At 31.9% G+C, this 14,154-nt stretch overlaps 2 protein-coding genes across 2 annotated transcripts; both read left to right on the top strand.

The window, feature by feature from the left end:
• Positions 1–5,325: 5,325 nt before the first annotated feature.
• On the top strand, positions 5,326–7,824 carry LOC21391790 (bidirectional sugar transporter SWEET6b). Its single transcript, XM_010113461.2, has 6 exons — positions 5,326–5,457; positions 5,875–5,911; positions 6,785–7,001; positions 7,106–7,267; positions 7,398–7,517; positions 7,610–7,824. Exons 1-6 carry the CDS (start codon positions 5,412–5,414, stop codon positions 7,763–7,765), a joined length of 738 nt encoding a protein of 245 aa, XP_010111763.1. The 5' UTR covers positions 5,326–5,411; the 3' UTR covers positions 7,766–7,824.
• A 1,379-nt stretch (positions 7,825–9,203) lies between these two features.
• LOC21391791 (peptidyl-prolyl cis-trans isomerase CYP38, chloroplastic) lies at positions 9,204–12,779 on the top strand. Its single transcript, XM_024175627.1, has 7 exons — positions 9,204–9,595; positions 9,930–10,220; positions 10,340–10,539; positions 11,358–11,593; positions 11,786–11,928; positions 12,100–12,171; positions 12,312–12,779. The coding sequence occupies exons 1-7, from the start codon at positions 9,407–9,409 to the stop codon at positions 12,537–12,539; spliced, it is 1,359 nt and encodes a 452-aa protein (XP_024031395.1). The 5' UTR covers positions 9,204–9,406; the 3' UTR covers positions 12,540–12,779.
• Positions 12,780–14,154: the final 1,375 nt, after the last annotated feature.

The raw sequence follows: 14,154 nt of genomic DNA on the forward strand, positions 1-14,154 counted from the left end.
TATTATTATTATTATATTTAATAATAATAATAATAATATTATTATTATTATTATTATTATTATTATTATTATTATTAATAAAACATAGGCTGAGTGATTTGTTGTTTGCTCGCATCCTAATATGTATGTATAATCAAAAAGGACAAAAATATATGTGTAGCATCAATAATGCACATTCCGATACTTAAGTAAGTAGCCCAAAATTCATGTATATACCAAGGTGTACTTGATAGCCTAGTGGTATTCGGTTTACTTCCAAATGGTTTAGTGGATGGGAGATCTAAAGTTTAAGTTCTATAGAAAGCGCTCGAGAAATGAATCTCAATATTTATTAATTTTTATTGAGGTCAAAATGAAGTGTTTAATCCTCAATGCAACTAGTTATGATGACTCAATGCGAAGAATTCGTGGGACCTTATAATCACGTCCTAAACTTCTCCCTACACTTTTCCACCGAAAAAGTTTCATGTACGCTTTACTATTTAAGACATTACTCATTACCATATGTACTTTACGCAAGTTGAAAGACTTGATATTTATAGAAGGCAAAAAAAAAAAGCAACAGGCCCCACTTCCTGGCGGCAAGCCCGATATCATAGAAAGTATCACGTGTCATATATTGTGATTTGATATATATATATATATATATTTTTTGTAATTTGTTTTTTTATTCTTTTCTTTGTATTTTTTGTTTTTGTTTTTGCTCTTTTTTCTGATGTAATTTTTTCCAATCTGATTGTTTTTTCTTATTCTTATTTTTATGTGGATTTAGGAAATAATCTAATAGATTACTAGCATTAATATAGCATATTACTCCAATTGGCGCCGATGACCATCGTCATAGATTACAAGAGTTAATTTTGAAGATATACTCTTTAGCAGTCGGAGACGAAGAAAGACATTAGACTGCTAACGGGTCAAATTTGTTAAAGAAAGTCAAAATAATACGACAGATTACTGGTGAATATGTGATAATCTCTACTAGCAAGTAGCAACCTGTGACCAACAACAAACCATCAATGAAAAAAATTGTCGAACTTATCTTTAAAATATATGAGTCTAAATTTTTATTTTTTACTTTTAATTAATATAATTATTTAATTAAAAATGACATTAATTAAAAATAAAGAATAAAAATCTTAAATTATACACTCTTAAGTATTTATTTTCTTTTCCCCAGCCGACGGTTGCTGTTGATTACACGTACGCTTTTTAGATTACCGGTCTGGTGATAATCTGATAGATTACCATTGACTAGTAAGATCAATTTAAATAAAACATGTTTTGCTATTCTTTTGACTGATTCTTTGAGGCGGCTGAAATCCGAACCCTCTATTGAAGCGGCGGAAATCATAAGTCATAACATGCCTAATTTATGTGGCAGTCATCAAGTTTTCTCCTAATTACTTAAGTACTACAAGTAAATATCTAGAGCCCAAAACAAGTAACCAGTTAGAATCATCTGAAATTTTCCCAGGAGAGATGATTAATTTCATGTTTGTATATGGTAACTGTTGGGGTATATGTCCATAAATTAAATAAGATGTAAATATTTTTGTTGATTATTAATAGAATGAAGAATTTTTTAATATTGATGTTTTATAAATATAAAAAATTCTTAGATTATTTTACATGTAACTTTAAACATTGTATATAAGTGTTATATGCAGAGGATAATGTTTGAAGTAAAATAATCTAAACTTGTCCGTAATTATAAATTAAAGTTAGGATGTTTAATTTAAAATTATTAGTGCGGTTCATTACATTCTGAATGAACTAATCTTATCCTATATTGTTAATAATGAAATTATTGGAATGAAATGCCTTGTTCACCTCGCGGATTCGAGTTTTCAATTCAAGCTGAGATGTGACATTTTATGAGAGCTTTTTACTGTAACAGAAAAAGTTAGATGTGATATTTTCTGAGAGCTTTTTACTATATAAACTTAAAACTGAAAACTCGAATCGGTGAAATGAACGAGGCTATGTAATATGATTACATAGGACCGGAACGCGATTAATTATGAATTTCTAATAAATTCCGTTATTAAATAGAGCATTCAATATTAATCAATGATGGTCATATATAAATTAATCTTAATTCAGAGTAATTAATAGACTCCTATTTATGATATTATGTTCTTTGATATATTGAGTAATGACACATATGAATAGTATCAAAGTCTTGGTATATTGAGAGTATAGTAAAATAAATAGCTGAGAATATTAATTTACAAGATGAAATCCATTCCTTCATAATGAAGTAGATGAATGGTTCTCATAAATGTTGATTCGAGGCTTGAATAATAAGAGCGCTCAATTTTATGATTGGATCATAAAATATATTATTCATTAGAGGATCAATGATACTTATGGAGAAAAATATAATTAAAGAGGTCAACGGAAAATTCTTAGCTTTAATTATGAACCGTTTATGGAGGATTAAATTGTATGTAGAGACTATATCAATGGACAACACAAATTTCGTAAAAATAATTGTTTTATAATTTTAAAAGTGTAATTATAAATTTATAGTGGAGTAATTTAGAATTAATAATTTTAATATGTTAATTAAGGTGTTAATTAATTATTAAAATTATTAGAACTTAAAATTATAATATCTATAATTTCTCTCAACGATTCCATAAGATTAATATAAACTGTATATATATATATATCATATTGGATTATGATAATTAATTTATAATTGAGAATTTTAAATACATATATTAATTAATTCCATTAATTAATATTGAAATTAATTTAAAATTGTTTTAAATTGTTATAAAAGAGAAAAAAAAAATTTTACTCTCAATTTTTTTTCTTCTTTCTCATTAATACTCAAATAAAAAATAAAAATAAAAAAAAGAGGAGAGTGAGGAAACGTGTTGTTGCACGTTTTCTCACAAAAAGGCCAAACAAAAGACGTGTAACGGCACATACAGTGAAAGTTTCAGAATAGGAACTGCTCGGATATTTGAAGCACAGATAGAAATGTGAGGTTTCTGATATAGAAAAAAGGTACCGAATATTTTTCAGAAAAAGTGAGGAAGAATTAAAATAAAATAAAAAAGCTAATAAGAGATATCACATATTTTTTTTAAAAAGTGAGTGATAATTATAAATAAATAATTTATTTATTTATATCATGTATTGAGAAACTCATTAAAAAGTTTACACATTTTTGACTTTATATTAATCTAGAGAAATGTTGAGAAAAAATCACAGTGTTTTTGAAATTTTAAAAGCTCAAGCCGGTATTAAAGAAGTTTAAAATTAACGTCTGAACGATAATAAAAATCTTCTTTTTCTTTTTAATTTATTTGTAATTAAATTAATATAAAATAATAATCATATTAAATTTTAATTTATGTGATTTAATTAATACAACGCTTCAGGATAAATTTTTGAAAATCCGGTTTGAGAAACCACGAGTAACAATTCCAAACAAAAAGCTTGGCGTTAGCCTGCGACATATATTTCAATGGTATATGCCATCCTTACTTTTAAGGAAATAGAGAACAAAATTGCGTAAAAGTGTGTTTTTTCACTTTCAATTTTTAGTCGGTGCGGTTGGTAGCTTACTTTTTAATGTGTAGCTTTTCCATTAGCCGAAATGGAAAAAGATGAAGAAAGGTGTAATTTTTTTTTTTTTTTTGGATAATTAAGAAAGGTCTAATTTTTTTTTGGATAATTAAGAAAGGTGTACTTTTGTTTTTTGTGCCTGTGACTCTGAGCTTATGCATATCGGGTATCCCTAACAAACCATACCCAATTATTTCAAAGTCTTCAGGAATCATATATATATATATATATATGTATTATGTATGTATATAAGATATATCGGACTCTATTTGATTATAATTTGATTTCCAATACGGAAGAAAATTGCCCACAATCCTTTTTGGCTTTTGCGCTAATCAAAATGAAAGTGGACATAGATGTCTTTTGATTTTACAACAACCAAAAACTTTTGAATCATGACACGAATCCATCAACTAAACGCACTAAAATATATTATTGATCTTTTGACATTTTTTTAATTAATCAACAAATAAAAATAGTTATTTCAGAAAATATTAGATTTATTTTCATTACTCGCAACGCTTTAGGCGCTCAGCTAACTAATAGAATTTTGGTAAAAAGGTTGAAACCAAAACCTCGTTATTATAAGCCGCAATAAGACGTTTAAGGGTCGTTAGTTAAGTCCAGTAATCACAGAAAATAATTAAATAGAAAATGTCTCTTCGCATATTTTACCACAACTAAACTACCTATTAGTTAATAACGTTGTTAAAAAAAAAAAACCCCCCAAGTAACATTTATTAAAACCCGTGAATTATAATATTCTGAAGCATCAGGATTGTTACTTTAGTTTCAATGAATTAAATAACTTTTTTCGTTTAGTGAAAGGATTACTTTGTCTCTTGCTAAAATAAGGAATTAAATAACTTTTTTCGTTTAGTGAAAGGATTACCTTGTCTCTTGCTAAAATATGGAAATATATAGGCACCCCACCATGCAAAAAAGTACGTAGTTTTAAAAGTATACTTTAAAATAGACGCAGGGTAAATCTTTTTAATTAGTTAAGGAGAGGATAAATTAATTAATCTTAGTTAATTACTTAAGGTGAGGCTAAATTATACACCTATAAAATCTAATATTCAAAATATATTTTTCAGAAAGATAATAATTTTTTAATAATTTAAAAAAAAAAAAAAAAAGGAGACCAAGTCACGATTGGGTCACTTTATGTCTACGAAATTCCCTTAAAAGTAAAAATACACTGCATCAGACTCTAATATATTATGTTTTGACTTTATCGTAATCAATCTTTCGTTGCATATAAACATATAAGTTGAGATAGTGATCAGATGATGATCATCAAAATTAAAATATAAATATGATTTATGACGTGAGATAGTGATCAAGAGGGAAGGGTAGAGTTGGTAAATAGGGAAGAATTGGAGGCCAAATGTGGAACGTCCCATAACAACCTGAACGAGCAAGTGGCGGAGCCTCGGGGGACTTGGATCCAACGTGAATTCGTATCATGCAAAAATCTGTTATAGAGAGATAGAGAAGAGAGAGAAAAAGAGAGTTTTTTTTAAAAAAAATTCAAATTTCAAAGCTTTTTAATCACTCGAAAATCAAAATATTTTCCCTAATTCAGTTAATTGTGAGATAAAACCTTGATCATAATATCCAAAACGAAGAGATAAAATAAAATGAAATTCGAACTAGAGATTATCAATTATCAAAGTCGATATCCTTATTAGAAAGTTCACTCACAACACACAAGTATATATAGGGGGTCATCTGTGATCTTTTCTCATTACTTTCTATTGAGATACTCTCGCTCTACTTTCTCTCTCTCTCTCTCTCTCTCTCTCTCTCTCTAAGCGTCGAAGATGGTGCTCTCCGCTGACGCTGCTCGCACTGTCGTCGGTATCATTGGTCAGTACTTCTGCTACAAAACCCTAGTTATGGCGTCTATTTGATCTTTTTTTTACGCCAAATAGTGTTTGAATTTTGTTTTTCTTTGATTATCGATCGGTATTTTTTTTTTCTGCTTTGGATTCTACCACGTTCTTATACTATCGTTTCTTTTGTTGGTGTAAATTGTTTTGCTCTGACAGTTATATTCAAGTGTTCTTCTAAAAAATATTTTTCCAAGTATTCTTGTTCTTCTTCTGTTTTTAAATCCTATACATGGAGACGATTCTAAAAGATATATATATATATATATATAAATAATATGTATGCACTGTCTTGTAATATTATAATTATGATTTTATTCGTTTGAGTTAAATATTTCTAAATGTATAAGATCTTATATTGATTATGTTTTTTTTTTTGCTCATCTCTGCGCAGGGAATGTCATCTCCTTCGGACTGTTTATTTCTCCAGTGTAATCTCTCTCTCTCTCTCTCTGTTGAATTATTAATTATTGTTTTGCTTTATATTTGGAAAGTTTCTTTTTTTTTTTCCAGATCTTAATTAACTTTCCCGCTATGCTCGATTGAATGATCACTTTTAATCCATCGCTTGATCATCATTATGTTTGTGTCAAATAGCTGCGTTTTAGATCATACTGACCACTTTGATTCACAAACAGATCCCCACCATTGATTTATTATTTTTCCTATTCTGGAATATCAATTTTCTTCACGTTTTTAATTTTATCCTCTTTCACTTAAATAGTGAAAAATCAGAAAAAAGAGGTTATTTATTTGTGTTTGATTTGTAATAATAATAGGCCAAATCCTATATTTTTAACTCAATTATTTCTTCGTGATAGTTTTTTTTTTTTTTTTTTTTTTTCCTGAGAATTTTCTTGATAATAATTGATAGTGACTTATATGTATGTGTTTAATGGGCAGTCCACGATAATGTATGTGTGTCTATCTTAATTATGCAAGTTTTCCGAACTCTCGTCGCACCAACTCTCTCTAAAAATAGTCAAAACTAACACACACATTTTCAATTGTTGCACAATGTTAGGATATTTTTCCTGCATAAATTCAATTTGCATGACACATCATTGACTACCAGCAAGTACCATCAATTATAAAAACTTATATAATGACACACACACACACACACTAATAACAGAACATAAATATAATATTTTTGTCATCATAACGATCGTTCCAAATTGTCTAGTATATATGCCTAGCAACTTAAATACTACAAGTTGTGTATATGTATATATATATATATGTGTGTGTGTGTGTGTGTGTGCCTTTATAATAACATGATTTTTTTTTTCTAAATTTTGCAGCCCCACATTCTATCGGATCATAAAGAAGAAGTCAGTGGAGGAATTCAAGCCCGATCCTTATCTAGCAACAGTGCTCAACTGTATGCTGTGGATCTTCTATGGAATGCCATTTGTTCATCCTGACAGCCTTCTTGTTGTCACCATTAACTCTGTTGGGTTAGTTTTCGAGCTCATTTATTTGGGCATTTTCTTTATCTACGCCAAGAAAGATGGACGTGTAAGTACTCAAAATTTTCTTTGAATATTGGCGGATATAATTGATTAATTTCTTTATTCATTTGTTTTTATGATTTAAATCTGATTTTTGTTTTGTTGGTTCAGAAAAAGGTGGCCTATTGGCTTGCTGGTGAAGTTCTCTTCTTTATCGCTGTTGTTCTGTTGGGCCTGTTGCTATTCAACGACACTAAGACGAGGTCTCTATTTGTTGGGATTTTCTGTGACATTCTCAACATCTTGATGTACTTTTCTCCTCTTACCATCATGGTAAGTACTACTTCTAAATTCTAAAAATACCCTTGATCAGATTTCATATTTTTTGCGATCTTGAAATTAATTTGAATTTTTTTTTTTCAAAATTTACCTTCTAATCTTATGATTTGCTTTTGGTCAACAGAAAAAGGTTATCGTGAACAAGAGTGTGGAATACATGCCCTTTTATCTTTCTTTGGCCAACTTCCTCAATGGTTCCGTTTGGACTGCTTATGCCCTTATCAAGTTCGATATCTATGTGCTGGTAATAATTACTCCAATCTCCCATAAAAAAATCCAGTATTTTAATCTTAGTTAAATGTGTATATATATAACATTTAATGTATGTTTTTGCAGGTGAGCAATGGTCTAGGTGCAATTTCCGGAGCTATTCAACTCATCTTGTACGCCGTCTACTGCAGGTATACACCAAAACACGGTGACGGCAAAGGTTCAAAACAAAGTGAATTGGAGCTCTCTACCAACACCAACTTACAAATCGAAACGGTCTGATCAGCCAATGCACAAATCGAAACGGCCTGATAAGCAGTGGGCTAATTCTGCTACTATTTCAATATTTGGTTACAGTTTTGTTAGGATTTAGGATCATTCTTTTTGCATTATTCTGATAGGTTGTTTTTTTTTTTTTTTTTTTTTTGGGTTTTTTTTTTTTTTTTTTTTTTTTTGGTGGGGATATATGGGGTTTTAGATTTTGATTTCCATTCTTGGAAATTGTAGATAGATTTCTATAAACCCGGATGAGATACTGCTTTCGTTGATTATATATTAAAGTTTAGCTGTTTTGAGTTTCTTTAGTTCAATGTCTTGTGTGCCTACTTTTTGTGGTTATGCTAATTGGGCCAGCAAAAAAAAAAAAAAAAGTTTATCTCTCAAGATGATTTACCGAAAAATAATGATAATAGTAGTTAAAGAAGAAAATGAGGAGAGAAACTTATAATCTTTAAGAAAGAAAATGAATTTTATAATCCCTTACTAAAAAAAGCATTCCTTTTTGTAAATTAACAAAAGTAGTATGTTTGAATATCAAACTCTTATTCCTTTGTAGTACATTAACAAAAGTAATGAGTTTGAATACCAAATTCTGAAAATAAGACTACTCTTATTCACCCAAGGCCTATGGCGCATGGCGGTGAGTTGCGAGGCCCATGCACCCTCCATGAGCAATGAGCCGGGCTTGGAGTTTGACATCTTTATTGGGCTTTCATCACAATGGCCATTAATTTCTCCCCAGATAAATAGGCTAAAACTTGAGATCAATTAAAATTAATACGTTAATAATTTACATAAGTTAATAAATAGGTTAAATTACTGTTTTCATCTATAACTTGTCTAGTTATGAACCATAACTTAAGAAGTTATTCCCGGTTTTTATCCATAACTTGTCTGGCTATGAACCATAACTTGATAAATTTGTCCATAACTTATCTGGTTATGAACCATAACTTGACAAGTTATGACCTATTAATTTCTATAACTAAAAGTTAACCTATATACTTTCTTAAGCTTTTCATATTGGCCTATTTCCTACCATTTCTCCTAATTGCAGTGGTATTGTTTTGAGTAAATACTACTCATCTTTTTTATTATTTAAATGCCTACTACGTTTAATTCATCCATTTAAAATTAAAAATTAAAATTATGATTTAAAATTATTCTTAGTAAAAAAAAAAATATTATAAAAAATTATAAATTATAATTTAAAATTATAGACAAATAAAAAAATAAACATCCCTAAAACACTCCTGAAGCGGTTAAAACTTTTGAAAATATCAAAATTATCATTTCCAACCTTTATTAATTTATCCATGTATTTATTTATTTTCCAAAACACCCGAAAAAAAAAAATGTGAAAAATGAAGGTGAAAACGTAACTTACATCTTATCCAGAGCATGAGGATGATGACTAACTTGCAAGGTCCGTCTTAAAAAACCCGACCAACCCCACACCGCAACCTTATCCTCTACTCATCAATCATCCAATTCCCTTTTCCTTCTCTATCGCAGTATCGCTCTCACATCAGCAGCAGCAGAGCCTCATATCATATCATATGTTTTCTCTCTCCTTGTTTTCATGTGACACCAACTGATGTTATAACATCTGCCTTCTTAAGAAGATTCAGTAAAAGAGCAAAAATGTCGTCCATGATCTCCTGCCACCATTTTGCCTCACCCATTACCGCTACCACCCCAAAACTTGGATTAACACCCACCAATTGTTTTCGCCTCTTAAAGACCAATACTCTCAACAACTCTTCCTTCAGGCAACTGGGTATTCGCTGTTCTTCCCAAATCCCGCCACAGTCTCACCTCCACAATGAACAGGTCTGACTTTCTTTTTTTTTTTTTTTTGGTCTGGGTTTTGTTCATTTTTTGAAATTTATGCGTTTTTTGTGACAAAATCTGATTTTTCCCCTCTTTTTTTTTTTACAAGTCTATGTAAAGTCAACTGCTTGGGTATGCACATAATGTCTACAAGCTCAGTTTCTTGTTTGAGGATTTTTTTTTGTTCAATTAAATTAAGACCTGTTAATTTCTCTTTGTGGGCAACAAGCTTTAGAAATGGATATTAGGAAAATTGGGTATTCTAACTTCTAAGTGAAAATTAGACTGCAATGTGCAAATAGAGCTCATCAAGAGTTTTTGCTTATTTGGGCAGAAAGGGAAAAAATTCTCCTTGAAGGAATGTGCAATTACTGTAGCTTTAGCGGTTGGATTGATGACCGGAGTTCCTGCATTGGGTTGGTCAGGCAATGCCTACGCTGCTAACCAGGCATTTTCTGATGTTTCTGTATTAATCTCTGGTCCACCTATAAAGGATCCAGGGGCATTGCTGAGATATGCTCTGCCTATTAATAACAAAGCAATTAGGGAAGTACAGAAGCCACTTGAAGATATAACCGAAAGTCTCAAGGTTTCCGGAGTCAAAGCACTTGATTCCGTTGAGAGGGTAAGACAATAAGACCTTTTCTTGTGTTTGATAATGTTTTAGTTTCCTTTTTTATGCAACTCTTATGTGTTCAAGGAAGTCTAAACACGTGATAACGTGATCAGAATTTGCGTGTTTAGAATGTGAGGCAGGCTTCTCGGTCCCTCAAGCAGGGGAAGAATTTGATTGTATCGGGATTAGCTGAATCAAAGAAGCAACATGGAATTGAACTTCTTGACAAGCTAGAAACCGGAATTGAAGAGCTCCAACAGATTGCAGAGAATAGGGAGAGGGACGCAGTGGCGCCAAAACAGAAGGAGCTACTTCAATATGTTAGCGGGTGAGCATATTAATCAACTGTTCAGTTATTGAATACTGAGGGTTGGCCTTATAGGATTAAGCTGACCTCCTGATCAAGAGTCCGCAGGAAGAATAATATTTAACATTTTGCAACCTTTTTAGGTAGAGTAAAATCCATACTGCGGGGTTCTGACTTGTACAAGTTCAATGACCTTTACTAGTACCATATTTGGATAGTTATCCTACATTAACAAGAATTTCAGGACAGTTATTGTCTTCCACCTGTTTAAGGCTCTTTTTCCGAGAAGATAACCAACTAGTGATGTACTAGTTACAACATAATCATCCCTCATTTCCTCATAAACACTGATCTTCCTGTTTTATTTAAGCCTGCAACTTCATGTTGACAAGTGAATACAAGACAATACCATCCAACACCACTTCAACTTGTTGTACGTGGGGTCAGCCAATTTTTATTACTTCCAAAGCCATATCCTTTCAGGGTTATCCATCTTGATTGACGCAAATTAGGCAGGACTTTTGCCTCCGAAGGAAAACTCTGAACTTTTTATTAGAGCAATCCCAGACTTCATTGAAGAGTGTAATGCTTGTTGGTGTCAAAAAATTGTCCAGCATGGAAAAGTAGTGCTGTAACAGCATCCTGCATGGAAAGCTGTTGCAGTAGTTGAATGATGGAAGGGTTACGAATTAATGGCTTATAAGGACTGCATCCTATTTGTTAACATAGAAGATGGAAAGGACTTAGAAAAGTTGGCCCCTCTTAAGATAATGTGTCCTCATATATACCCTTGTCATTGACTGCAGCTGAGATCTTCCTGGCGCATTGGGTTTCTGCAGTGTTGAAGAGGATATGGTGGACGGCTTCCCCTATGAGGTGCCCGAAGAATACCAAAACCTGCCACTATTGAAGGGGAGAGCAACTGTGGATATGAAGGTCAAGGTTAAGGACAATCCTAATCTAGATGAGTGTGTCTTCCGTATAGTTCTAGATGGTTATAATGCACCTGTTACTGCTGGGAATTTCATAGACTTGGTGCAAAGACGCTTTTATAATGGCATGGAAATCCAAAGAGGTGATATTTCAGATCCTTCTTTGTTGATAGCGCTTATTCACCAAAGATTCTAACTTCTCTGGTCATCTTGAGAAATGAGAATTTTCTTATAGTGACGCTTTTCTGTTTTTCTATTTTGTATAGATATTCAATTCCAATCTAACAACGGTTGCAAGAAAAACAGGCTTATAGATTTTCTTTGCTTTGCTGCAGCTGATGGTTTTGTGGTTCAAACTGGCGATCCTGAAGGTCCTGCGGAGGGTTTTATTGATCCCAGTACCGAGAAGACCAGGACAATACCATTAGAAATCATGGTGGAAGGGGAGAAAGTACCTTTCTATGGAGAAACTCTGGAAGTAATCTCTCTCTCTCTCTCCAGGAAAAAAGATATCATTCATTTCCCTCTGATGATCCTGTCAAGCCTTTTTTTTTTTTCATTTAGCATTAAAACCTTTTTCTTTCCACTGTTTAAACCTGTATTTGCTTGCATTTCTTTGATTTCACTTCTAAACAAGAGTTTCTGACAGGAGCTTGGTCTATACAAGGCTCAAACAAAGCTTCCGTTTAATGCATTTGGAACAATGGCCATGGCTAGAGAAGTAAGAATTTGATTTTCAAGAGTATTTTCTCTGCGTTTATTAAGTTTTCATCAATCAGATCCGACGGTGACACAAGATTGTGCTGTTTTCTCTCTCGTTTTTTTTTTTCCCCCTCTAATCATCACATAAATTATTTTCAGGAATTTGAGAACAATTCTGCCTCTAGCCAGGTATTTTGGCTACTGAAAGAGAGTGAACTAACTCCCAGTAATGCCAACATATTGGATGGACGGTACGCTGTGTTTGGTTATGTGACAGAAAACGAAGATTTGTTAGCAGATCTTAAGGTTGGTGATGTGATAGAATCAATCCAAGTGGTATCTGGCCTGGATAATCTAGTCAATCCTAGCTATAAGATTGCTGGCTAGATAGCTTTCTTTTCTTAACTCTTTTCGTACGAACATTACGTATAAGAGTTATACTTTGGAGGGTTTTGTGCTTTTATGCGGTTCGAGTTCTAAGTTTGTTCTTGGTCGTCATCAGCATCACCATCATGATGCTTTCGAGAGAACTATAACATTCCATTGTACTGACATTGAAATATCAGATTCATTTGTATTAATAACATTCTTGTATTCCCACGATATGAGCCCTGCTATTCGTTATTTACGGAGGATATTCTTACTTGGTTGCTTAGGCTTTAGAATTTTGATCTTGGAACAACCAAACTGCGATAGAATTAAACCGACAGCGTGTAGAGAGCAATGACAATCCTAGATGTCAAAAAGACAATCTTCAGAGAAAAAGGGGGGAGAAGTACTTTTATTAGTCTACACTTTGAACAAATGCGGACGTCTTACATAATAATAAGGTCTTGAGACGATGCTATCTCTGAATAGCCAAAAAACGACATCCATTTTTCTGAAACGACATCATATCATGAAACGATAACATTGTAAAAAGGCCAAAACGATGATAGTTTGAAAAACGACAACAGATAGTAAACTTACAAATTTACAAGGTTTAAATACGATTTTTTCTCTTTTTGGTAAAGGGAAAATATCTCGCAGCAAATAACAACCCTTTTGAAAACATGACACCATCTTGAAAACGATAATATTTTTATCCACTTCAAAACCATAATTTCCTGAAAACGACAACTCTCTGGTATAGACACAGCATTGTGAAAAGACAACACCTTATATACTATCTTACAAAAGTACATGTTATACAATTACGATCTGGAGAAAACGACGACATCTCGAAAACGACAACTCTATGGCAGAAACGACAACACCGTGGGAAGGAAGAAAACTAGTATTCTGGAAAACGACATCATAATACAAAGTTGCAAGGTCCATAACGATAAAGACAACGTTCAGCAAACGACAATCGCTCAATGGCCAATAAATAATAATGATGACCCTTTTGAAAACAACAACTTAAGTTGAATATTGAATTCCTAATCATATGAAATTGAATACTGAATTTACTTTGGTTTTGTAATTTTCTCTTTAGAAAACAACAAAAACCCACAATGTTTCGAAAATATCATCTTAAAGAGACAGAACGACAAGGTTAGAAAAACTATACCAGAAAACAATGAATATTTTGGACATTCGTTTGGTTGATGGGGAAGAATTAGAATTAGAAAATGAAAAATAAATAATAAAGTTTCTTCTCTCTCTCTCATTCACTCTCAACAGGTCAGAGTCCAGACTCCTAATGCTGCAATCTTTTATCATTATTATTGTTTTAATTTTTTTCTGAAGCAAAAAGTGATCGTAGTAATTGAGAATTCCATACGAAGCATTTGTTATCACTCGTAAATTTCTATGGTTCAACTTTTTTTAAGGTTTTCTTTTAGGTTTATACTTTATACGATATCTAAGAAATTGGAACCACCAAATTTCCAGTGGTATAAGTTGTTAAGCTGAAGGGAACAAGTTTCGTTTTAAGACTATGTATTATAGAATACACACCATTCCCACCTCTTATTATTATTATTATTATTTTATTAAAAAAAAAAAAAAAGAGAGCTAT

This window comes from Morus notabilis, unplaced genomic scaffold (assembly GCF_000414095.1).
Source record: "Morus notabilis unplaced genomic scaffold, ASM41409v2 Scaffold1008, whole genome shotgun sequence".
Classification (NCBI taxonomy): Eukaryota; Viridiplantae; Streptophyta; class Magnoliopsida; order Rosales; family Moraceae; genus Morus; species Morus notabilis.

Coding starts and splice junctions, on each gene's coding strand:
- LOC21391790 (XM_010113461.2), top strand. CDS start 5,412: ATGGTGCTCTCCGCTGACGCTGCTCGCACTGTCGTCGGTATCATTG. Junction 5,458..5,874: donor CACTGTCGTCGGTATCATTG/GTCAGTACTTCT, acceptor ATCTCTGCGCAG/GGAATGTCATCTCCTTCGGA. Junction 7,002..7,105: donor ACGCCAAGAAAGATGGACGT/GTAAGTACTCAA, acceptor TTGTTGGTTCAG/AAAAAGGTGGCCTATTGGCT.
- LOC21391791 (XM_024175627.1), top strand. CDS start 9,407: ATGTCGTCCATGATCTCCTGCCACCATTTTGCCTCACCCATTACCGCT. Junction 9,596..9,929: donor CTCACCTCCACAATGAACAG/GTCTGACTTTCT, acceptor TTATTTGGGCAG/AAAGGGAAAAAATTCTCCTT. Junction 11,594..11,785: donor TGGCATGGAAATCCAAAGAG/GTGATATTTCAG, acceptor GCTTTGCTGCAG/CTGATGGTTTTGTGGTTCAA.